This window comes from Balaenoptera acutorostrata, chromosome 19 (genome assembly GCF_949987535.1).
Source record: "Balaenoptera acutorostrata chromosome 19, mBalAcu1.1, whole genome shotgun sequence".
NCBI classification, from domain to species: Eukaryota; Metazoa; Chordata; class Mammalia; order Artiodactyla; family Balaenopteridae; genus Balaenoptera; species Balaenoptera acutorostrata.
In genome coordinates this window covers 59,675,838-59,698,126 of record NC_080082.1, presented here as the reverse complement: position 1 = coordinate 59,698,126, position 22,289 = coordinate 59,675,838, and the positions used below count along the sequence as shown (strand labels likewise).

Genomic DNA, 22,289 nt, shown 5'->3' with positions numbered 1-22,289 from the left:
CAGTGTCGACCCCAGGGTTGTGAAGCAAGGCCATGCACCGTGTTCCAGAGGAACTCCTGGTGTGCTACTGAGCCGATAGAGACGGAGGATCAGAACACAGGATATCACATGACATGCAGCCAGCGTGGCCCATCGTGAGTTTATTCTGTTGGAACCCCCAAGTATTTCAGGGTGGGCGGACCCAACAGTGATCCGTCGGGAGTGGATCCTAGATCAGGCATTAGCAGGACCAGAAGACACAAATAAGCTGCATAAGCAGGTGAGTCAGACCCCCGTGACATTCACCGCTCCCCCTGCTTATGATTGGCCCCGCTTATGACTATATTGGACAGGCTGGAGTGGGGAGGTGTTCCTTATAATCAGCAGACAAAGGAGGGAAAAAGCTGAGCAGTATTTTCACTCATTTAATTCTTTTTTTTTTAAAGCTCAATAACCTTGAATTTAACTTTTTGGGGGGCACCCCCCCCTGCCCAGCACAGCATGTGGGATCTTAGTTCCCCAACCAGGGATTGAACCCGTGCTCCCTGCAGTGGAAGTGCGGCGTCTTAACCACTGGACCGCCAGGAAGCCCCCTCATTTAACTCTTTGTCATGGAATTTTTAGGCATCTACAAAAGTAGGACAATCTCGGGCTTCCCTGGTGGCGCAGTGGTTGAGAATCTGCCTGCTAATGCAGGGGACACGGGTTCGAGCCCTGGTCTGGGAAGATCCCACATGCCACGGAGCAGCTGGGCCCGTGAGCCACAATTGCTGAGCCTGCGCGTCTGGAGCCTGTGCCCCGCAACGGGAGGGGCCGCGATAGAGAAAGGCCCGCGCACCGTGATGAAGAGCGGTCCCCGCACCGCGATGAAGAGTGGCCCCCGCTTGCCGCAACTGGAGAAAGCCCTCGCACGAACCGAAGACCCAACACAGCCAAAAATAAATAAATAAATAAATAAATAAATAAATAAATAAATAAATAAATAAATAAAAATTAAAAAAAAAAAAAAAAGTAGGACAATCTCTAATGAACATTGTAAATCAACTATACGTCAATTTTTTAAAATGACAAAAAAAAAGTAAGATAATATGATGAACCATCCCCATCCCAATGACCTTTCCCCTAGTTTCACTACTTATCAACTCGTGGCCAGTCTGGTTTCATCTATGCCCCTGTGGTACGCAGAACAATGGTTCCCCCAAAGATGCCCACCTCCTAGTCCCTGGACCCTGTGCATGTGTTATGCTACATGGCAAAGGGGAATTAGGTCGCAGATGGAATTAAGGTTGCTAATCAGTTGGTATTAAGATTAGGAGCTAATCCTGGATTATCTGGGTGGGCTCAGTCTAACTACAAGGGTCCTAAGGACCACAAGGGTCCTTAGAAGAAAGATGATGGCAGGAGTCAGTCACAGGAGGTATGACTAGAGGAGAAAGCCACAGAGGGATGCAGCAATGCTAGTTGTGAAGATGGAAGATGGGGTCATAACCTAGGAATGTGGGCAGCCTCTAGAAGTAATAAGAATCCTGGGGGATTCATTTAGGAGATGTCAACCTTTAAGTTTAGGGTGGACAGGGACTTCCCTGGTGGTCTAGTGGTTGAGACTCTGTGCTTCCAATGCAGGGGGTGCAGGTTCGATCCCTGGTTGGGGAACTAAGCACCCACATGCCCTGCAGCCTGGCCAAGAAAATATTAAAAAAAAAAAAAAGTTTAGGGTGGGCAGTTGGTGTTGCACCTGAGCTCATGAGAGCTCGTGGGTTGTCTGACTGGGATGGGCCTTGAATGGTTGGGTTTGGTGTGACTGGGGCTGGGAATGCAGTAAATTGGGCAGGTGTTGGGGGTTATAGCTGATGTGGTGATTGTAACCGGGAATTCGTGGTGGGGCCCGGAGATGGATGGGAACTTTTCTCCTCCTCCACCCTGACCCTCACCTCTCCCATCCCTGCCCAGCTCAAGAGCACAGCGGACACCGCATCCCCAGCGCACACATCTTTATTAGACCAGATGTGGGATTCCCAAACCCAAACAGGCTGCTTCTGTCCTGCACCAGCCCAGCCATAGAGACCTTCCCCCTAGTTCCTGGGGAGACCAGCTCCCCTCTGGAAGGTGTCAAAAGTTAGTGGCTGTCGTGGGTGCCCTGGAGCCCCTGGTATGGCAGGGGAGAGAGTCACGGCTGTGCTCCGAGCCCTCCTCCGCTAACCCTCTGCGCTTAAGACGCTGCCCCTCCTGGAAAAGGGCGGCCACGTCCAACAATGCATCCTCGATGTGCTGCCCCAGCCGGTGGGAGTCCTGGAAGGAGAGATGTGTCACGTCCAGGAGAAGTTGGGAGAGGAGCTCCCAGGGGCTGAGAAACAAGAGGGCTGGGGTCCCTGCTCCTGGGTCTGAGGGAATGAGGGGTTTGGGTATTAGGACTCCTGGATCATGGGATGGTCGGGAGCTGGGAGTCTGCACTCCTAGGCTGTAGGAGAGCAGGGAAGTGGGGGTCCTGAGGGAGGAAGGGGCGGGGGTGGGTTAGTCTCACCGTTCTTGTGCTTGATTTTTTGCTGGAGATGTGGAAGGTGATCACATCATCCCCCATGAAGATGTAGGAAACACCATAACCATGGTCATCAGCCTTGACAGGGACAGAGTGAGGGCAACAACATAGCCCCCGGTCCCCCTCCCCACCCCCCCTAGGTAGGAGTGCGGACGCCCAGCCCCCTCCTCCCTCCCTCAGGGCCCAGTTCCACTCACAGGCCCGAATCCACCACCAGAGGAAACATAGTCGGGGTAACTGTGGACGTCGAACAGGTGGATTTGCTGAACAGGAATCTGGCTGGTAGCCAGCTGCCACTGCTCCGAGTGAACCTGAGGGACAGAAGTCGGTCACGTGTGCGATAAAGACAAACTGACCCACAGGTCCGCGCCGCCTTGGCTGAACTGCCTATTTCCCTTAAATCTGTGCCGTTCTGCCCCTCCGCTTCCTGACGTCACCCCTCTGCTCTTCTCCCTTTTGACCACACCCCTCTTTCCTTCTCCCAGAACCCGCCTTCTCTCCTTGTCCCCCCTCCCCCAACTACGCCCCTCTCCCTTTCAACCCCTGACCCTGCCCCTCTCCTCTCTGACCACGCCCCTCGCGTTTCTTTCCATAACCACGCCCCTCTTTCCTGGCCCCTTTGCCCTCTCCGCTCTGTCTCCCTTTCTTTCCGCTCTCTCTCCCTTTCTTTCCCGGGTCTCCCTAACTCTCTCCTCTGCTGATACCTCCATTTTCCAACATCACCCTCCTTGCCCGGAAGTGCCTCCCTTCTCCCGTGGTTTGCCACTTCCCTCTTTAACCCTTTCCCTTCACCCCAACCTGGTCCAGGAAGGGAGACTGCAGGTGGAGGAACTGGGACACGATGTAGAGAGCAAAGAGGTGGCGGTCGACCCCCTGTCCACTCATCGCTGCCTTCAGCAGGGCTTGGTGCTTGTCCACCGCCAAGCGGAACAGGGCGAGGCACTGTGGGTCCTGGGGTCCCCGGGGAGGTCACAGGTCATGGAAAGACAGGAAGTGGGCTTACTGCTGAGACCTGTCACACCCCCGGCCTCAACCCAGCTTGCAACATCCCTGCAAGGCAGAGATATCAACTCTATTTTGCAGAAGGGAAACAGGCACAGAGAGGGGAAGTCACTTGCCCAGGGTCACACAGCAAGGCAGAATCAGGTGGATTCCCAGGGCTGTCTGACTCTAGGGCCCAAACTCCTTCCATTGAACCACAATACTTCGTAATTTGGGGGGAGAGGCAACAGAGGTGCCTGGGGGGTTCTGAGCAGAGAGGTTATATAGGGAACATGAAGAATGGTACAAATGAAAGGCACAAGGTCACACAGAGGTTACATAAAGAGACCTACATTGTGGAACCAGGGCTCCCTCTTGGGTGCTCCCCCAGTGCCCTCTGTGTGACCCCCATTAAAGCATGTATCACACTGTGCTGAACTACCTCTGTCTCCCCCCATCAGTGAGCTCCTTGAGGTCAGAGACCGGGCTTGGTTCCTCCCCTGTCCCATCACGGAGCTTGGACCTGAGAAGGTGCTCCTTAAAAGTTCGTATATGGGCTTCCCTGGTGGCGCAGTGGTTGAGAGTCTGCCTGCTAGTGCAGGGGACGCGGGTTCGAGCCCTGGTCTGGGAGGATCCCACATGCCGCGGAGCGGCTGGGCCCGTGAGCCACAATTACTGAGCATGCGCGTCTGGAGCCTGTGCTCCGCAACGGGAGAGGCCGCGGTAGTGAGAGGCCCGCGCACAGTGATGAAGAGTGGCCCCCGCTTGCCACAACTGGAGAAAGCCCTAGCACAGAAACGAAGACCCGACATAGCAATCAATCAATCAATCAATTAATCAATAAAAAAAAAAAATTCGTATATGTATGAATGAGTATGTGGAAATGACTGAAGCCTCAAACGAGGCCCACACCCACTGTCTTCTCTTTGTCTTCCATGGCTCTCACAAAGTTGCAGGCCTCCCTCGTGCAAGAACGCACCGTCTCTGTCCGCCCTTCCAGGAACAAGCGAGTCATGGTCGACTCATAAGTCAGGCAGAATTGACCCCTGTCCTGGGGACAAGGAGGAGAGGAGCCTGTCAGCTAGGTTCAGGAAGTCTTCACGGACTTGACCCACCTCTGTCTGGACCTCCAGCTCCTCCTACCCATGGACATGCGATTGGGAGAGAGAAATCAAGATGGTGGACCCACCATGGCAATAACCAAGAAGTCATTAAAGGGGTCAATGCGGCGGGTCTTGGGGGCCCAGGTGAACTGAGGTCCTGAGAGGGGGTGGGGGTCGGGAACCCAACTGACCCGAAAGTAGGCCAGCTGCAAGGCCATCTGGATGAAGCTGTCTGAAGAGAGGTGGCAGCGTTTGATGAAGCTCTTGCCGAAGTGGGAGAAGGGGAAGACGTGGCAGTCGATGTTTCCAGACAAGGTCTTGGCTCCCCTCAGGGCTAGAGAGATGGATAGATGGATCTGCCAGAGAAGGAGGAGGGAGGAATGGCCAGGGGTTACAGAAAGGGGTAGGTTAGAGCTGGGCATGGGGCTGGAAGTGATGGGAATGGAGTGAGGTTGGGGTGGAATATGGAAAAGGGGACAAAGAAGGGAATGGAGCTGAAGGGCTAGGTTAAAGATGGAGCTGGGGCTGGCAGTGAAGGTCGGGATAGGATTGGGGTTGGGGATAGGGATAGGATGGGGAATGGGGTTGAAAATGAGGACTGAATTGGAGCTGGGGATGGGGTTGGGATTGGGTATAGGATGGGATATGAGTTGGGGTTGGGTATGGGATGGGGTTAGGGTTGAGGATGGGGTTAGGGTTGGGTATGGGATGGGGTTAGGGTTGAGGATGGGGTTAGGGTTGGAGATGGAATTGAATTTAAGAATAGCGATGGAGTTGGGGATGGAGATGAGTTTGGGGTGGAGATGAAGTTGGGTTTGAGTGGGGATAGAACTAAGTTGACGCTGGGGATGGAGATGGGATTGGGGTTGAGCATGGGGTTGGGTGGTGGGAAGAGGGTTAGTGTGAGGTGGGTTTGCATTTGGGGATGGGGTTAGACTGAAGATAGGGTTGGGGTCTGAGGTTGGGGCTTTTTGGGGGATGGGGTGTGGGTTTGGTTTTGGGTTAGGGATGGGGTTGATATTTCGGTTGAGGTTGCGGTGGGGATGAGGTTAGAGTCAAAGCCAGGAATTTTGGGACTTGGAAGAGAGGCCTAGAAACCAGGCCTAACCTTGTCTGGAAGGTCCCAGTGCAGCCGCTGGGGCTGGGGCAGTGAGGGGTCAGGGTGTCCCTTGCAGTGACCGTCTGCCGAGTAGCCCAGCTGAAAGCATTCTGTGGCCAGAGTGAACTGTGTACAAATGGAAGCTGTCAGAGTCCCTTCCTCCCTCTGGACCAAGGGACATCTAACCAGGGACCTCTTAAGTCCCTTCTTAAGGGGGTCAGGGACAATCCTTGAGAAACAGAAACCTCTGATGGTCACAGGTGGGTTCTTGGGGTCATACTCATTGAGAGCAAGGCTAATACTAATACTCGCTTACTGCCCTTGTACTTCTGACAGGTGGATAAAGAGCCACCAATGGCTGCCCCAGCCCTCCCAAGACAACCCCCACCATGATCCTAGGAGAGGAGAGAGAAAGCTGGGCATAGCATGGGCTTCTAGGGGTCAGCATTCCTTCTGACTGAGTGGTACCCATGCCCTGCTGGTGGTTAAATGTTTTAAATCAGTCCTGATGGAGCACCTACTACGGGCCAGCCTCCCACTTAATTTCTCCCTAGAAAGAAGGGATTAAGATCCCCATTTTGACATTAGAACTAAATGAGAAGAAGAACCTCTCACTTTATGCCTTAGAGTTTCCACTTCTCTTTATCTTACTCTATGTGACATCTCTTTGTTCAAAGTCAATATGCAGAGATGGCAGATGACAGGCAGTGTCTTGAGGGTCTGAGGTTAAATTGAATTGAGAGTGTCATTTACCAATATAATCAAAGGCAAATTCCCATTTTATAAACAATAAACAGGCACAGAAGACTCAGTGCTTACCTGGGGCTGCTCTCAAGATCTGGAAGCAACCTCCCTTCCCCTCATACATGCCTGATCCACACCCTGGATCCCAGCTAACCCCTCATGCAACACCACGGAAGACTGGGAAACTGGTGGGGTGCAGACACCACCCCTTATGATTTAGGTACTAAGTGAAATAGAGAAAAGAGAGATGCTAAGGTTCTCAGAACTGGAGGGGAGCTTAAAGATAAAAGAAAATCCAAGCTTTTCACCTGATGAAGCAGAAACTGAGGCTCAGAGGAGGGGAGTAACTTGCTGAAGGTCACACAGCAAACCAGAGCTGGGAGATAGGTCTGACTCAGCGTGAGTATGATCTGGTTGGAAGGCCTCACTCACACTCTGGTCTCAGAGCATTCTGGATTCTTATTCTCGCTCTGCAACTTCTGATTCTGTGACTCTGGGCAAATCACTTCCCTTCTCTGAGCCCCAAATGCCCATTCGTCAAAGAAAGGTCATAGGGAATTCCCTGGTGGCCCAGTGGTTAGGACTCAGCGCTTTCACTGCTGGGGCCTGGGTTCGATCCCTGACTGGGGAACTCAGATCCCACAAGCCGTGTGGCACGGCCAAAAAAAAAAAAAAGAGAGAGAGAGAAAGAAAGGTCATAATCCCAGACATCCTTTTTTGCTGCAGGGCGACCCTGGTCTGGTCTCTGCCTCTCTCTGAGCCTCCGTTTTCCCTCTGACCTTAAGGCGCTGGAGAGGAAGGTCTTTGGAAATGGGGGGGGGGGGTTAGGCCCCCAGGGTGGGGCCGGCCAGCTGCCATACCTCCCACATGTGTCCTGAGATGGGGCAGTCAGCCCACGAGTGCTCCACGCTGAGGCCCAGCTTCCCGTTGGAGAAGACGATTAAGGAGAAGGATTTGTCAAACCAGCTGCGGGGGGAGAGTTCAGAGTATTCACCAAAGAGGCCAGGAGGGACGTCGGGGGGCTCTCTGTGGGAACTCAGGGGGTTTCCGTGGGGAGATCTAGGAATCAGGGCTGGGGTCCTGGTATGGGGAGCTCTAAGAAGGTGGAGGTACTGATGGTCTCTGAGATGTGTCTCAGGTTTGGAGAGTTCAGGGCTTTTGAAAGAATGTGATAAAAAAGGCTCAGGGTCTACGGGTGCTGAGAGCTTAGGCGGACTCTCCCAGGAGCCTCAGAAATCAGAGTGGTGCCTGGTGGGCACCAAGGAAGTTGTCTGAGGATCTCTACGTAGGCGGGGTCCCAGGTGCGAGGTCCTGGGTTTGGGGTGCCTGCATTAAGGTCTGAGGATTCCATGGTTTGCAGTTCTGAGTCTGAGGTCCCCAGGCTTGGGGTCTAGCTGCAGGTCTCTGGGTCTAGGGGTCCCAGGTTTGGCATTTGTTAATCCTCAGATCTGGGGTCACTGGGTCTGCGATTCTGAGTCTGGAGTCCCAGGTCTAGAGTTTCTCAAGGTCTGAGGGTCCAGGTCAGGGGTTTGGTGGTCCTTAGATCTGCGGTTCTGGATCTGGGGGTCCCAGGTCTAGCAGTTATCTGCTTCAGAGGTCCCCAGGTCTCAATGCATTGGGTCTGGGGTCACATGTGGGGTGGGGTCCAAATCCCCAGGCTGACTCACCGGTCGTGGCCCCTGCCGGCCAGCAGGGCGTGGGCATAGGTGTCTAAGGAAGCTGCAGGGTCCTCCCTGGTGAGCCCCGCGGGCTCAGAGTCGAGTGATACAAAGAAAGCAGCCCCTTCGACGGCCTCCAGGGCCTCCTGGGCCTGGGTCTTCAGGGACCTCCGCACCTGGGCCCACATGTCCCTGTCGGGGGAGTGCCTGAGTTCCGGCTGACTCTCTACCATGCCCAGCCTCCACCCGGCCTGCAACCTCAAGACGCTGGCTGGGCCTCCGGGCCCCCAGATCTGTGACCCTCACCTCGGAGCAGCGGTCAAGGCCGCCAGATGCTCCTCGTGGGGGCAGGCAGGAGAGGGGTCGTCCAGGATTCGCTGGAACTGCTGCTCCAGGGCCCGCGGGGAAAGCAGGCCACTCTGGGAGTGGGTCCCCACGCGGAAGAATCGGCCCCGGTGGAAGACGGCCACGTGTCTGCTGTCACGAAGGTGGCGGATGTGGTCTAGGGGTGATATATTATAAGAATAACGTGCTCTGTGATGACCTAGACGGGTGGGATAGGGGGCGGGGGTCCAAGAGGAAGGGGATATATGTATACATATAGCTGATTCACTTTATTGTACAGCAGAAACTAACACAACATTGTAAAGCAGTTATACTCCAAAAAAAAAAAATAATAATGACCTTTATTAGGCACTTACCAAGTGGCTTGCACTGTCCGACACACTCCTTTAATCCTCACCACCCTAGGTACCCTTATTATCCCATTTTAGAGAAGAGGAAACTGAAGCTCAGAGAGGGTAATAACTTGCCCAAGGTCACACAGCTTGGGAGTTACAGAGCTGGTATTTGAACCCAGGCAGGCTGGCTCCAGAGAGCGTGCTCTTAGCCACTACACTGTTCTGCCTCTATCAGTGAGGAGGGGAGAGGGGGCTCACCTTTGTGGACCCCGGGAATTCGCGTGGTGTTGAATATCTTCTCATACTGGGCAGAGCACAAGGGCCGCATTCCCATCAGCAAAGTCTGCAGGAGGTCATGGGTCCATGAACTGCTTCCCAGGACCCACGTGGCCTCATGGTCTCAGGACCACAGCCTCTGTCCCCAGCCCGCGGGCGCAGCCCTCTTACCGGCAGGATCTCCTGGCGGTTCAGGCGGTGGCGGTACAGAAGGAGGGCGTGGACTGCGTTCCCCGCACGGGCGGCCTGCACGGGAGTGGGCGTGACATACAGGAAGTCCTGCGGGCAGGTCCAGGGGATAGCAAAACGCCTGGGGTCAGGTTTGCCTCTGATGGGGGCACTGACCCCAAACACAGGTCTTGATCCCAACAGAGGCAGGATGGTGAAATCCAGATTGTGATTGAGGTCACTGACCCTAAACCCCACATTCTACCCAGACACCCCAACCTTAGACCCCAGGAACTATGAACCCCATCCCCGGCCTGGTTCCTAACCTCCTTCTCCCCTTCTCACCATCATATAGTAGTTGCTATTCACCATCAGTGAGTTCCGGGAGCGCAGGTACACAAATTCTTCCCACCAGTCGCTGACCTAGGAGTGGGGCAGAGAAACACACAGCTGCGGTGGCTGGGGTCAAGGTACGGGGGGGCGAGTGGGGGAGGGGAGCCCCCCAAGACTTTGCTATGGCAAACAGGGAGGGTGGAGCTCCATGAAGGGGGCATCAAGATCAATAACTAGCAATAACCTAGAAGTCCATCGATGGGGGATCAGTTAGCTAAACCATGTAACCCTCAAGTTACGGAATACTTCATAGCTGTTAAAAATAAGTTACATCTGGGCTTCCCTGGCGGCGCAGTGGTTAAGAATCCGCCTGCCAATGCAGGGAACACGGGTTCGAGCCCTGGTCCGGGAAGATCCCACATGCCGTGGAGCAACTAAGCCCGTGCGCCACAACCACTGAGCCCGCGTGCCACAACTACTGAAACACACGCGCCTAGAGCCCGTGCTCTGCAACGAGAGAAGCCACCTCAATGAGTAGCCCCCGCTCGCCGCAACTAGAGAAAACCCGCGTGCAGCAATGAAGTCCCAACGCAGTCAAAAATAAATGAATGAATTAATTTTTTTAAAAAGTTACATCTATATTACTGACAGAGAATGAGTACCAAGACAGGCTTCAGAGTGAAAAAGGCTAGGCACACAACAAGATATATGAAACGATCCCATTTTATTTAAAAAAATACTACTAAGACCCAACCTGTCCACCAAGTGGATGAATAGACAACCAGAATGTGGTCTATCCATACGATGGAATGTTAATATAAAAAGGAATGAAGTTCTAAGTCTTCGGGGCTACAGCATAGATGAACCCTGAAAACATTATGCTAAGTGAAATGACTCAGACACAAAAGGACAAATTCCATTTCTATGAAAAATATAAAATAAGCCAATTCAGAGAGACAAAGTAGAACAGAGGTTACCTGGGGCTTTGGAGAAGTGAGAATAGGGATATTTTGCATAGTGGACACAGAGTTTCTGTTTGGGATGATGAAAAAGTTCTAGAGAGAGATAGTAGTGATGGTTACACAACACTGTGACTGTACTTAGTACCACTGAATTGTACACTGAAAAATGGTTACAGTGACAAATTTTATATTATGTCTATTTTAATCACAATTAAAATTATATATGATATTTATGTTTTATTATAATATTAAATATTAATGTGTTATATGATATATAACATATTACTAAATACTTTAAAATTATATATTATAAATAAAAATTATATACTTAAATATGTGTGTATATATATATATATCCCTGGGTATAAATATATGTATATATACACTCAGAAAAGACTCTGACCAAGGTGTTTCTCACAGGCGATGGTGGGAGAAACAAGAATTAAAGGGAGGTAGTCAGAGAGGGCTTGAATGTTTTCTAGATGTTTTTCTTTCTTCTATGTCATAGAATCGCGTAGAGTCTATGAAGACATACATGTTTGCTTACGTCTTAAAGTTGATGGCATCCTACACTTCCTTACACTTAGACTAGGCAGGATGTAGTTGTCATTCCCTGGGAATGTGCAACATCTTCTGGAAAAATCCATAAGTTTCCAGCAAATGGTAGAAAAGTTCTATATCTTGACCTAGCCAGGGGTTATCTGGTTATATGCATACATAAAACTTCATTAAGCTGTACATGTAAGATTTGTGTATTTTACAATACTATATGTATAATATTGTGGAATTCCCTGGCTGTCCAGTGGTTAGGACTCTGCACTTCCCCTGCAGGGGGCATGGGTTCAATCCCTGGTTGGGAACTAAGATCCTGCATGTCCCTGTGGCCTGGCCAAAAAAAAAAAAAAAAAAAAATTGTAACATTATATGCATATCATGTACCATTTTTTTCAAAGAAAAGCCTCACCAGCATCAAAGCTTGCTAAAGTCTATGACTCAGAAGAAAATCCTAGAGATAATTGTGGAGCAAGATTTTAACTTCCAGGAACCCAACTGTTGGGATGGGAGGGGGGGGAGGCGGGGGGAGAGGCATTGGGGAGGTGGCGATGAATCAGAAAATCTCCAAAGCAAAGCAAAAATTAATCTGGTTTTAATAAAGGCCACTTTAGTGCTCTGCACCAATGGCTTTAGGTACATTATAGGATCTTTCAGGAAATGCTACATTGTCAAGGTTCTTGACAACACAAAGGATGAAGCTGTGCGGAAAGTAGGAAGATATGGACAAGTCTGAATCAAAAAGCAATTGAGAAGGGATGGATTCTGAGCGTGAAAGTCTTAGGGATGCTTAGGCCAATTTATTACAATTTACATTTCTGTTTTTCTGAGCTTGCTTGGGAGTGATAGTTGATACAGATGTATGTCTAAGTAAGTCTGAGCTGTTTTAACGTATACAGTTGATTCTCATTACTCGCGGTCGTTATGTCCTATAAAGTGGCAGTGAACGCTGATTAGCGAACACTGAGCCATTGTTCCAAGGGGAAATCAGGGTCAGGTTCCTTCCAGCCCTGTTCCATCTCAGCTGGGAATGTGGCAGCGGGCAAGCCAAAATTTTTGCCATCCTGCGCCATGTCCGTGAATGACTATGAAAGTGCCATGAATACTGATTTGGGGTTACAAATACATTTTAGCAAGTCGGCAAATCTGCAAATACAGAATGCATGAATAATGAGGATCGACCTATATAATAAGTGATAAGAAAGCACTGTGTTAGACTTTAGTTCTTTTCCCTTAGTTGTCCATAAGATAATGGTGTATGTTATAACTGGCAGTGCCTTAGAGGTACAATGAAATATATCAGTGAAATATATATAATATGGTGTGTTATATACATTATTTATATATAATAAACAACACATATTTATATAATTTATATATTATATAATTGCTATATTATTTATATGTGTATATATATATATATATATATTTTTTTTTTTTAAGAACAGAATCTGGTCCAAAAGCATGAAGGGAAAAAAAAAAAAACTTTAAAACTAAGGCTTGTTGGGTTTTCCTGGTGGCACAGTTGTTAAGAATCCGCCTGCCAATGGAGGGGACACGGGTTCGAGCCCTAGTCCGGGAAGATCCCACATGCCGCCGAGCAACTGGGCCCGTGTGCCACAGCTACTGAGCCTGCGTTCTAGAGCCTGCGAGCCACAACTACTGAGCCTGCATGACACAACTACTGAAGCCTGCGCGCCTGGAGCCCGTGCTCCGCAACAGGAGAAGCCACCACAGTGAGAAGCCCGCGCACCTCAACGAAGAGTAGCCCCTGTTGGCCGCAACTAGAGAAAGCCATGCACAGCAACAAAGAATCAAAGCAGCCAAAAATAAATAAATCTATAAAAAAAAAAAACCACTAAGGCTTGCATAAAAAAGAATGAAATATTGCCATTTGCACAACATGGATGGACTTAGAGATTATCATACTAAGTGAAGTAAGTCAAAGAAAGACAAATATTATATGGTATCACTTATATGTGAAATCTATAAAAGTGATACATCTGTCTCTTCTTCCTACCTCCACCTCATCACATGCTGCCTGACAGATATTTGTGGCTTCCTACGGAATGGGAGGCCTGGAAGCCGCTTACAGGGTGACTCGCTTACTGGTTCTATGCCTCGGTTTCCCAAGGATCTCAACTCAGAGTGCGTTCTAGGGCTCTAGCTCCTGAAATCATAGTAGAAGCCCGTTTGGCGTCTTTGCCCAGACAGGGGAGAGGAAACAAGAACTGGGGGCGGGTCTTAGAGACTCGGCAGGCCAGAGGAGGGGCTGAAATGTTGGAAGGGGCCCGGAATTCTGGATTAAATATTGGAGGGTTGGGGGCGGAGCTCTGGATGTGGGCGGACCCTGGAGGCGGAGCTTACATTATTGAAGAGCCGGGCTCAGAATGCGGGAGCATGGGGGGACGGGGCTCAAAATGTTGGCACAGGATGGACGGGTTCCAGAATATGTGAGAGGAGGGAGGAGCTCAGAATATCGAAGCCATCTGGGGCTGGGTTTAAACTATTGGAGCGTGGGGGTGGGGCTCAGAATGTTCTCACGGCTGGAGTGAAGCGCCAATCTCCGCTGGGCCTGGGGGTTGTGGGCGGGGCGTGGGGCGGGGCGAAAAACTCGCAGGGTTAGGAGGGCCGGCTCAGAACCTTTGCCTACAGGATGCGGTACTCACATAATTGGACGCCCACCAGGACTTGAGCTGAAGGTACCACTGCAGCAGTGACGCCTGCAGCCTCAGGAATTCCCGTGCTAGGGTCGCGGTCCAGTCGAAGTCCTCGTCGGAGAGGACGGGTCGGACAGACTCCAGATACTGAGGGGCAAGGAGGGGAAGACGGCAGGTCACACCCCACTGCTCAGCAGCCTCCCGCCCCATCCCCGGGGACCTGGCCCACCTTGCGCACGGTGTCCTGCACGGAGGGCACAGGCTGACGCGGCAGGGAGCGTTGGTAACTGAAGAGCATTGGGTGGCGGCCGGAGAAGATGCGAACCAGGGCCTGGCGGAAAATTAGTGGTTCATTAAACTCCTCACTGCAGCCCGGCAGCCAGGTGTTGGGGGTAGCGGGGTGGCAACCCACAGAGAGAATGGGGCAGAGAGAGTTTGAGCAGGGCTCTGCCCCTCCCATACCAGCCAGGTCTTGGTGCGTGAGGACATGGCTCCGTGGGGTTGGAGGAGCCAGCCGTGGTAGGACAGAAGTAGCCTCAGGGCCACATGAAGCGTGAAGATCAGAGCTCCCCACAGACACGAAGCAAACAGCGCGGCCGCCAGGACCCCCCGAAGCCTGTGATGCTGTCCACCCCTGGGGTCGGGGGATAGAGAAAAAGAGTATAAGCCTGGGGTTCCTGGCCTCAGAACACCCCTCCCCTCCAGCCCCACCCAGCGCCTGCCGTTCCTAACACTCTCTGACTTTGATCTTTTCGCTGTTGGAGGAATATCCTGTAGCATTAGAGTTGGTCAGAAAAAGTCCAGTTTCCTCATCTGTGAAGTGCTAGGTGTGATTTTCTCTCGGTACACCCACCGTCTCCTCCCAGGACTGCGGAGACACCAAGTTTCTAAAATCACTTCCCATGGAAATTGGCAGGTGCTTAATAAATAAGAGCTGGTATTTCTATTGAAATATACCAGATCAAATTACACTGTAAGGCAGTGGTTCTCAATGTGTGGCCCTTGGACCAGCAGCATCAGGACCACCTGGGAGCTTGTTAGAAATGCAACTTTCTGGGCCCCATGATCTCCATCTCTTGGCGTTCAGGCTAGCAATCAGTGTTGTAACAAGCCTTCCAGGTGACTTCAATACAAACTCAAGTTCAGGAAATGCTGGTCTAAAGATACAGTAAATCAACATGATTGCAAAGTTGCAATCAGACAGGCTGTGAGCAAATCCCACCTGGAGGACTCGGGGCGAGTCACTTCCCCTCTGTGGGTAAATCTAGCCTTCCTAGAAATTTCTACGTCTGATCCTGGATCTGCCCTTTGAGGCCGTCTGCACAAAGTTTGAATCGTCTTCCCCAGGAGGACTAATCCAAGAGTTAGAACCTGCCACATCACCCACATCTGGCTTCCAAACCTTCCCCAACAACTATAATAATTCAACCACTCCCATTTAATAACCTCCTAGTACTGTACTGAATATTCCACATGCATGATTTTGTTTAATTCCTCCAACCACCCTAAGAAGCAATTATTATTATCCCCACATTACAGGTGAAGACCCTGACACCAAGAATGGCGAGGTCTCTTGCCCAAGACTACACAACTGTAGATTAGCAGAGTTCATACTTCCATTAGTATATATAACCATAACTGGATATTGTCTAGTTTGCCACCATCCCCTTTAGCAAGAAGCAGCCAGGGTGGAAAATGTACAGAGACAAGAGAGGAAATCACCTCCTTTTACTTGAGTCTGTACCTTTATTTATCTGACCCCAAGCAAGTCTCAAGCGTTACTTTTCTTTAACCGGCATACATGCTGATAGAGAAACTTACTGGGTGGAGGGAAAGGGATTAGGAGGTTACTGGGCTGAAGTGGGAGACCTCACCAGTCTGGCAGCAACTCTTTGATTTTCTCCATCAGTCCTAAGGAAGGATCCAACTGGAGGAACCAGGCAAGCTGGATTGCACTGAAGAGGAACAGCCAGCTGAGGGGGCTAGCAGGGAACACACCTGTGAGAAAATCGTTCTGCGGAGAGGAAAGGGCACCTATTCAATCAATTATCCCATCTACTTAGCACCATTCTTAGATGTTGATTCAGCACTGAGCTGGGTGCACCAGACGCCATGGGGAACAGACACATCTGGGTCTTGCCCCCAGGGATGTCAGACCAGAATGAAGTGAGTACTAATGGCGATAGGATAGGGCAGGTTGCTCAGCCTGAAGGAGTCAGGGAGGGCTCCCTGGAGGAGAGGTTACTCCCAGGCAGGACCCCGAAGGTGAAACTGTCAAAAAAGCAAACTGGTATCCCATATCCAGCAGTGTCCAGAGTTCAGGAGCTGGCCATGGGATGACTGAGGAATGAATGAAAGTGTTGGGTAACTAATCAGACTCCCAGGGAAGCATGCTAGAGTTGACTAACATTTCTTTTTAATCTTTATTTATTTATTTATTTATTTTTGGCTGCGTTGGGTCTTTGTTGCTGCCTGCGGGCTTTCTCTAGTTGCGGCGAGCGGGAGCTACTCTTCGTTGTGGTGCGTGGGCTTCTCATTGTGGTGGCTTCTCTTGCTGAGGAGCACGGGCTCTAGGCGCGCAGGCTTTAGTATTTGTGGCACGTGGGCTCAGTAGTTGTGGCTCGCGGGCTTAGTTGCTCCACGGCATGTGGGATCTTCCTGGGCCAGGGCTCGAACCCGTGTTCCCTGCATTGGCAGGCGGATCCTTAACCACTGAGCCACCAGGGAAGCCCCAAGAGTTGACTAACATTTAATGAGCACTTACTACATGCCAGGTGCCATTTGCAAGGCTTAACTCTTTAATTAACTCCCAACAACCCCATGAAGTAGGTACTAAGATGTTCTCTTTTTACAAAAGAAAACACGTAGGTTCAAAGTCACACAGAGAGCATGGTTAAGCCGGGAAAAGAGCTACTGTTGGTTTTGGTGTCACCACCAGGGCTCAAGAAACCACTCTCTCTCCTCTTCCCACGTTTTAATGATCAAGAAGGCCTCAGAGATCATGGTTTAGACCTTGGGTTCTGGAGTCCCCACCCTCTGGGTTCAGATGTCTGCTCTGTCACTACCTAGTTGAGTGACTGCAAGCAAGTGACTTTGCCTCTCTGTCTCAGTTTCCTCATCTGTAGAATGGGAACAATCCCAGTACTTGGCTCATAGGGCTGTCACAAGGGCTGGATGAGGAAATATTCCACAAATGCTTACTGCAATCCAACAGCAGTGACAAGACAGCAAGATTCCTGCTCTCATGGGGGATAGAGACAATACCTACATAAGTAAAGGCTTTAGTGAAGTGGGTCGGATGACGAGAGGTGCTATGGAGAAAAATAAAGCAGAGGGCTCGGGGTGGGGGGAGCAGAATGGTAAATTGCATAGCTCATAGCCAGGCACACTGCAGGTGCCCAATAATTATTATGACGATCCTCTCTGTTGCTAATCTACTTCTCACTGGAGATGTAGTTACTTGACAGTCTCCCTTTGGCTTGGCAGGAAAAGGTTACTGGCAAATGTGGTTATTTTTGTTGTTTAATTTTTCTTTTTAAAAGAAATTTTCAGTTCTTCTATCTAGGGCTCTGTATTGCAATAGAAGAGGGGCATCCTAATAACAGGAAATGTCTCCATAGCACTTCCCAAGTACAAGGAGCATTATTAAATTATTTCGTTCCCCTGTCACTCAGTAAGATATAAATTATTATTATCTTCATCATATGGGTGAGGAAACTGAGGAGATAGGAAGTTTGAAGAACTCGTCGAAGGCTACATGGCCAGGAAGTGGTGGAGGTAGGATTTGAACCCAGGTTCCCTGGCTCCAGGGTCCACTGTCAATCACTTAAACCATCCGGGATGCCTTGTGACCCTAATGCACCAGGATGAACCACAAGGCACCGAACTCTGAAGTCTGCCGTATCTCAGAATTTCATATTCATTTGGAAATGATTTCAGATGACAAATCTCCTGCCAATGAACCACCCACTAAGTGCCGGATGCCATGCCACATGCTTGGCCCAAGTGACCCACTGCACATAATTCACAACAGCTCTCTTGGCATGGATATTGAGATCACATTCTAGAAAAGCACCCCAGGGTAGTGGGGCCTCAGCATGGACTCCAGAGCCAGACTGCTAATTCTAGCTCTGCCTCTACTTCTGCATCTTAGCAGCTGTGTGACCTGGGAAAAGTGAAAGCACCTCTCTGGGCTTCTCTTTCCCCATCTGTAAAACGGGACTAATGATAGGCTTACCTTAGAAGGCCCTGACGGGACTTCCCTGGCAGTCCAGAGGTTAAGACTCCAAGCTTCCACTGCAGGGAGCGCGGGTTCGATCCCTGGTTGGGGAACTAAGACCCCACAAGCCGCGCAGCACGGCCAAAAACAAAAAGTCTTAATGAGGACCAGATGAGCAACAGAGTCAAAGGGCTTGGTTGGTACAGAACCTGAGACACATTACTACCTAGTTTGATTTTAGAAATGAGAAAGCAGAAGCTCAGAGAAGTGACTAACATGCTGGAGGCTACACAGCACCTACGTGGCACGTAAGACAAGAATCGTGATGCTGGAGCGGTCACTTCTGTGAGCCAGGCCTTCTGCTAAGACAACTAATGCTTACAACAATCCCTTGAGGCAGGGACTGTCAAGGTTCCCATTTTTTACGTGAAGAAAGTAAGGTTTAGGGCTTTCCTGGTGGCGCAGTGGTTAAGAATCTGCCTGCCAATGCAGGGGGCACAGGTTCGAGCCCTGGTCCAGGAAGATCCCACATGCCACAGAGCAACTAAGACCGTGCGCCACAACTACTGAGCCTGCATGCCACAACTACTGAAGCCTGCATGCCTAGAGCCTGTGCTCCGCAACAAGAGAAGCCACCACAATAAGCCCACGCACTGCAACGAAGAGTAGCCCCCGCTTGCCGCAACTAGAGAAAGCCCGTGCGCAGCAACAAAGACCCAACGCAACCAAAAATAAATAAATAAAATAAATAAATTTAAAAAAAAAAAGAAAGTAAGGTTTGGCAATGAGTCTATGGAATTACAGCTCTGGCATTGCTGAGGGCACAGCCCCCATCTTGGGACCAAGTTCCAGGAGCTACGGCTTCAGGGTGGTTCCTAGGGTCCCAGATTGGAGAGGAAGGATGTGAGAGCTCCACGTGACCATCAGGGAGAGAGGCAGCTATGTGATAGAAAGGCAAGAGTTGTCATTATTACAATTATCAATTAATACTAATATGAGGGTCTGGTGGGGGGCCATTGGCAACAGGTGACATGAGTCAGAAAAGAGCTTCAGAGGTGACTCAAATACAGGGGTGACAGTCAAAATATTCAACACAGCAACACCAGTCCAAATCCATCTATAAGCATAGAAATCAGAACAGTGGTTGCCTTGCAGTGAGGGTGAGGTAGGGAGTGCTGGCTGGAAAGGAGCTCGAAGGAACATCCTAGAATGATGGCAGTGCTGTCTTGATGGGGAGCTGGTTACACAGGTATTATACCGGTTACAAAGATATTACAAAATTCAAGGACTGTACACTTAAAACAAATCTGTGCATTTTTCTGTATATAATTAGATCTTAGTTTAAGTGTCTATGTATGTGTATATATATAAATGTGTGTATTTAACCACAGGTTAACATTTTAACTGCTGGGTTGGCCTGAGGTGCAGGGGGCTCCAGGGGCAGGGTCTCTCTGGGGCTTTGGGTTAGTGGCTATTTACTCACTGGAGCAGATACATCTCTATTTTAATAACCATTTTAACAACCAATATGGCCATAGAAGTGTGATCCACCCTGCTCAAATGTCTCAGCTTCCAGAGATCCTCCTGGGCTGCCCCCTGGCTTTATTATAACACCTCCATGCTCCCTCTTCCCTGCCTGCTTTATCTTCCTCCATAGCACGACACCACCTAAAATACTCTATGGTTTGCTTATTTATCTTCTTTATTGCCTTCTCCTCCAGCTTGATCAAGAGCTCCATGAGGGCAGATCTGTCCCTCTTGCTCCCTGCCGTGTCCCCAGTGCTCCAAACAGTGCCAGGCCCTTAACAAATGCTCCACAGATATTTGGTAAATGACAAACAATATTATAATCTAAAGCTAACCCTTACTCAGCACTTGCCATGGGCCAAGCACTTGGCTCAGGGCTTACATGTAAGAATTCGTTTAATCCTCGAAACTGTCCTGTGAGGGAGGTGCTGCCATCACTCCTGTTTCACATGTGGGGAACCTGAGTCTCAGAGCAACGCGCCTGCCCAAGGCCACACAGCTAGTCAGTGGCAGAGCCAGGATTCAAACTCAGTCCTGGCAGACCCCACAGGTGTTCAAGACCTGTGTTCACAGAAAGACGGTGTGACCAGCAGGGAGGCTCCAATACGTAGATGGTGCCAGAGTTCTAGAACCGGGGAGTCTGGGGCTGACGTGGGCTCTGGGTAGATGTTGGCATTCTAGGGCATTCTAGGGCAAGGGCAAGGAGCAGGAGCTTGGCTTTTCCAGAGCTGGGGCAGCAGGCTTTGTGGTGCTGGGTAACTAGAGGATACAGACAGTGGAGGTTCACATCTCAGAGCCGTAGGGAGGGTGCGCTACATACTGGAGAGGGTACTGGAGGTTCACAGCAGGGGCAAGGAGGGGCCTCTCAGACCCAGTGGGTAAGGACTATGGGAAAGGGGGGCCTTCAGGATTGGGGTGTGGGCTACCCAAGATGTTGATCAGGCCATGGGGTTCTGGAACGGGAAGCACCTCGTTTAGAGCTAGAGATGAAAGGGAACGGTAAGGGGACTGAGTTCTAGAAATTGGGGTGGAAGTTGTGTTTGTGGGTGTGGGGAGAGTGGGAAGGGCTTCCAGGAAGTGGCTACAAGAGGTGAATGGCAGTTCCCAGTAGGTGAGGTTGAGGATCCCGGAAGTGAGCCATAGAGAACCCGGAAATGGCTTTAAGGGGTCCTGAAGTAGACACCAAAATTCCCAGAAGGGGTGACAGGATCCCAGAAGTGGGACCACCAGGATGCCGGAAGGGAGCCTTAGGCATCCCGGAAGCAGGTAACTGGATTCCTGGAAGGAAACCAAGCCGCAGCCCTCCTCACCCAGAAACGGGACAGATGCCTTTTCCAAGAGCGCAGTCCGGAGAGGTAGATCTCTTGCAACATCGGGGCACTGAGCTCCACTTCTCCTGTGTCCGAAGTCAGCGAGGGTCGGAAGCCCACGGCCTGGTGCGCTTCAGCCATGTCACGCTACAGCCCTGGGAGGAGGACAGAGGGTCATTCTCCAGACCCCCAGCCCCTTCTCCGCAGACCCAGGAATATAGGACGCCAGCTCACCCTTCCCTAACCTGAGGGGTCTTGAGGGTCCTGGCTGAAGACTCCGGTATTGGGGGGACTTCAACTGGGGACCTCTGTGAACGCACAGAAAGGCAGGAGGGATAATTTGCGTTAACCCCTTTTGCGGCTATTCTGAGAACATGGTGCGGGGACAGTGCCCCCCACCAAGGGCCTTTCAAGATTCGGGGGTCGGGGCGGGAAACCGGTCCAGGGTGAGTTGCGGGATCTCGGGAAAAACATTAGTCCCAAACCCATTTGAAATGAACACCTGCCAGACTTTGGCATTGTCCACTCCATTTCCGCTTCCCATTCCAAGGCTGGGGCTGGGGGGTGGGAGTGAGGGGGGAGTTGGGTGGGGGTTCTCTATAAATTCATACGCTCTGGGGTAGCCCAGCGTCCCCTCCCCCCGCCCCCGGGCTGAAGGGGATGGGGGGAAGCACCCTACTGCGCATGCCTCGCGGGCAGGGATGCTGAGGCTGAGAGCAGAGGCGAGCGTCGAGGACAAGTGATGGAGAGGCCCGCACTCCCAACCCAAGACACAATCCTCCAGCCCCCGCAGGAGCTCGGGCCCCTCCAGTCCGGCACTTACCACGCTGAGTCAGGGGTCCGCCGATTGGATCCTGGAGACCAAGCCCGAGTACACCCCCCCGACCCCCGATTTAGAGCGCCGGACTCAAGCCTCCCGCTTGCATATGTCCAATCCCAGTGACTATGAGTCCAAGACTTGGTCGATGGGCCTCCGGAGCACCTGTCCGCCTCCGACTTTCCAACATCCAGGAACCCGGATTTCTGTCTCACGGGTGCCTCGCAGGGTATTCAAGTCCTAGGTTTTATCCCCGCCCCCTTCCAATCTTCTATCCCCGCCCCTTTCCAATCTCCGCGCTCAGTTCCCGCCCCCTTCGAATCCCAGCGTCCAATCCCCTCCCTCCGTTCGATCCCCAGCCCACAGACTCCTACCCGCCTGATTCTCCACCATTGGGCCTCCCCCGTTCTACGCAGCACCTCTCCTCCGAACCCCAGTTTCTTCGGCTCCCCAGTCCACTCTTTGTCTCTTTTCTTTCTCTTTGAGGAAGGAAGCTCAGCTTGGAGCTCACAGCCCACGCGCGTGGGAGCCAGAGTGAATCTCAGCCCTACCACCCAGGGGAGGGAGGAGGACTGCTTTGGGGTCAGGTCGGCCCACCAAAACCACCCACGGAAGATGCAGCTGCAGGGATTAAGTTGGCGTGGAGGTGCTACAGCAGATTGGATTCAAGTTAGTCAGAGGGACT

At 51.1% G+C, this 22,289-nt stretch overlaps 1 protein-coding gene across 2 annotated transcripts; it reads right to left on the bottom strand.

Annotated features, from left to right (window-relative positions):
• Positions 1 to 1,955: 1,955 nt before the first annotated feature.
• CPT1C (carnitine palmitoyltransferase 1C) lies at positions 1,956 to 21,826 on the bottom strand. Of its 2 annotated transcripts, none has more exons than XM_007184944.3 (19): positions 21,611 to 21,826; positions 20,788 to 20,942; positions 15,606 to 15,745; positions 14,194 to 14,365; positions 13,961 to 14,062; positions 13,741 to 13,878; positions 9,570 to 9,647; positions 9,228 to 9,335; positions 9,039 to 9,123; positions 8,407 to 8,602; positions 8,110 to 8,292; positions 7,303 to 7,408; positions 5,708 to 5,824; positions 4,791 to 4,955; positions 4,413 to 4,547; positions 3,314 to 3,466; positions 2,713 to 2,826; positions 2,501 to 2,593; positions 1,956 to 2,268 (listed from the first exon to the last, which is right to left on the bottom strand). In XM_007184944.3, exons 2-19 carry the CDS (start codon positions 20,926 to 20,928, stop codon positions 2,089 to 2,091), a joined length of 2,406 nt encoding a protein of 801 aa, XP_007185006.1. In that variant the 5' UTR covers positions 20,929 to 20,942; positions 21,611 to 21,826; the 3' UTR covers positions 1,956 to 2,088. The 2 variants fall into 2 exon arrangements, with proteins under 2 accessions (XP_007185006.1, XP_028022971.1); XM_028167170.2 differs by having other exon boundaries at positions 9,228 to 9,302.
• Positions 21,827 to 22,289: the final 463 nt, after the last annotated feature.

What these genes read in the sequence shown, in the direction of transcription:
- CPT1C (XM_007184944.3), bottom strand. Translation starts at nt 20,928, where the DNA reads ATGGCTGAAGCGCACCAGGCCGTGGGCTTCCGACCCTCGCTGACTTCG. An exon ending in TGCAGGACACCGTGCGCAAG is followed by an intron (nt 13,879 to 13,960) that starts GTGGGCCAGGTC and finishes CTTGCCCCTCAG; the next exon opens with TATCTGGAGTCTGTCCGACC. An exon ending in AAAAATCAAGCACAAGAACG is followed by an intron (nt 2,269 to 2,500) that starts GTGAGACTAACC and finishes CTCTCCTTCCAG; the next exon opens with GACTCCCACCGGCTGGGGCA.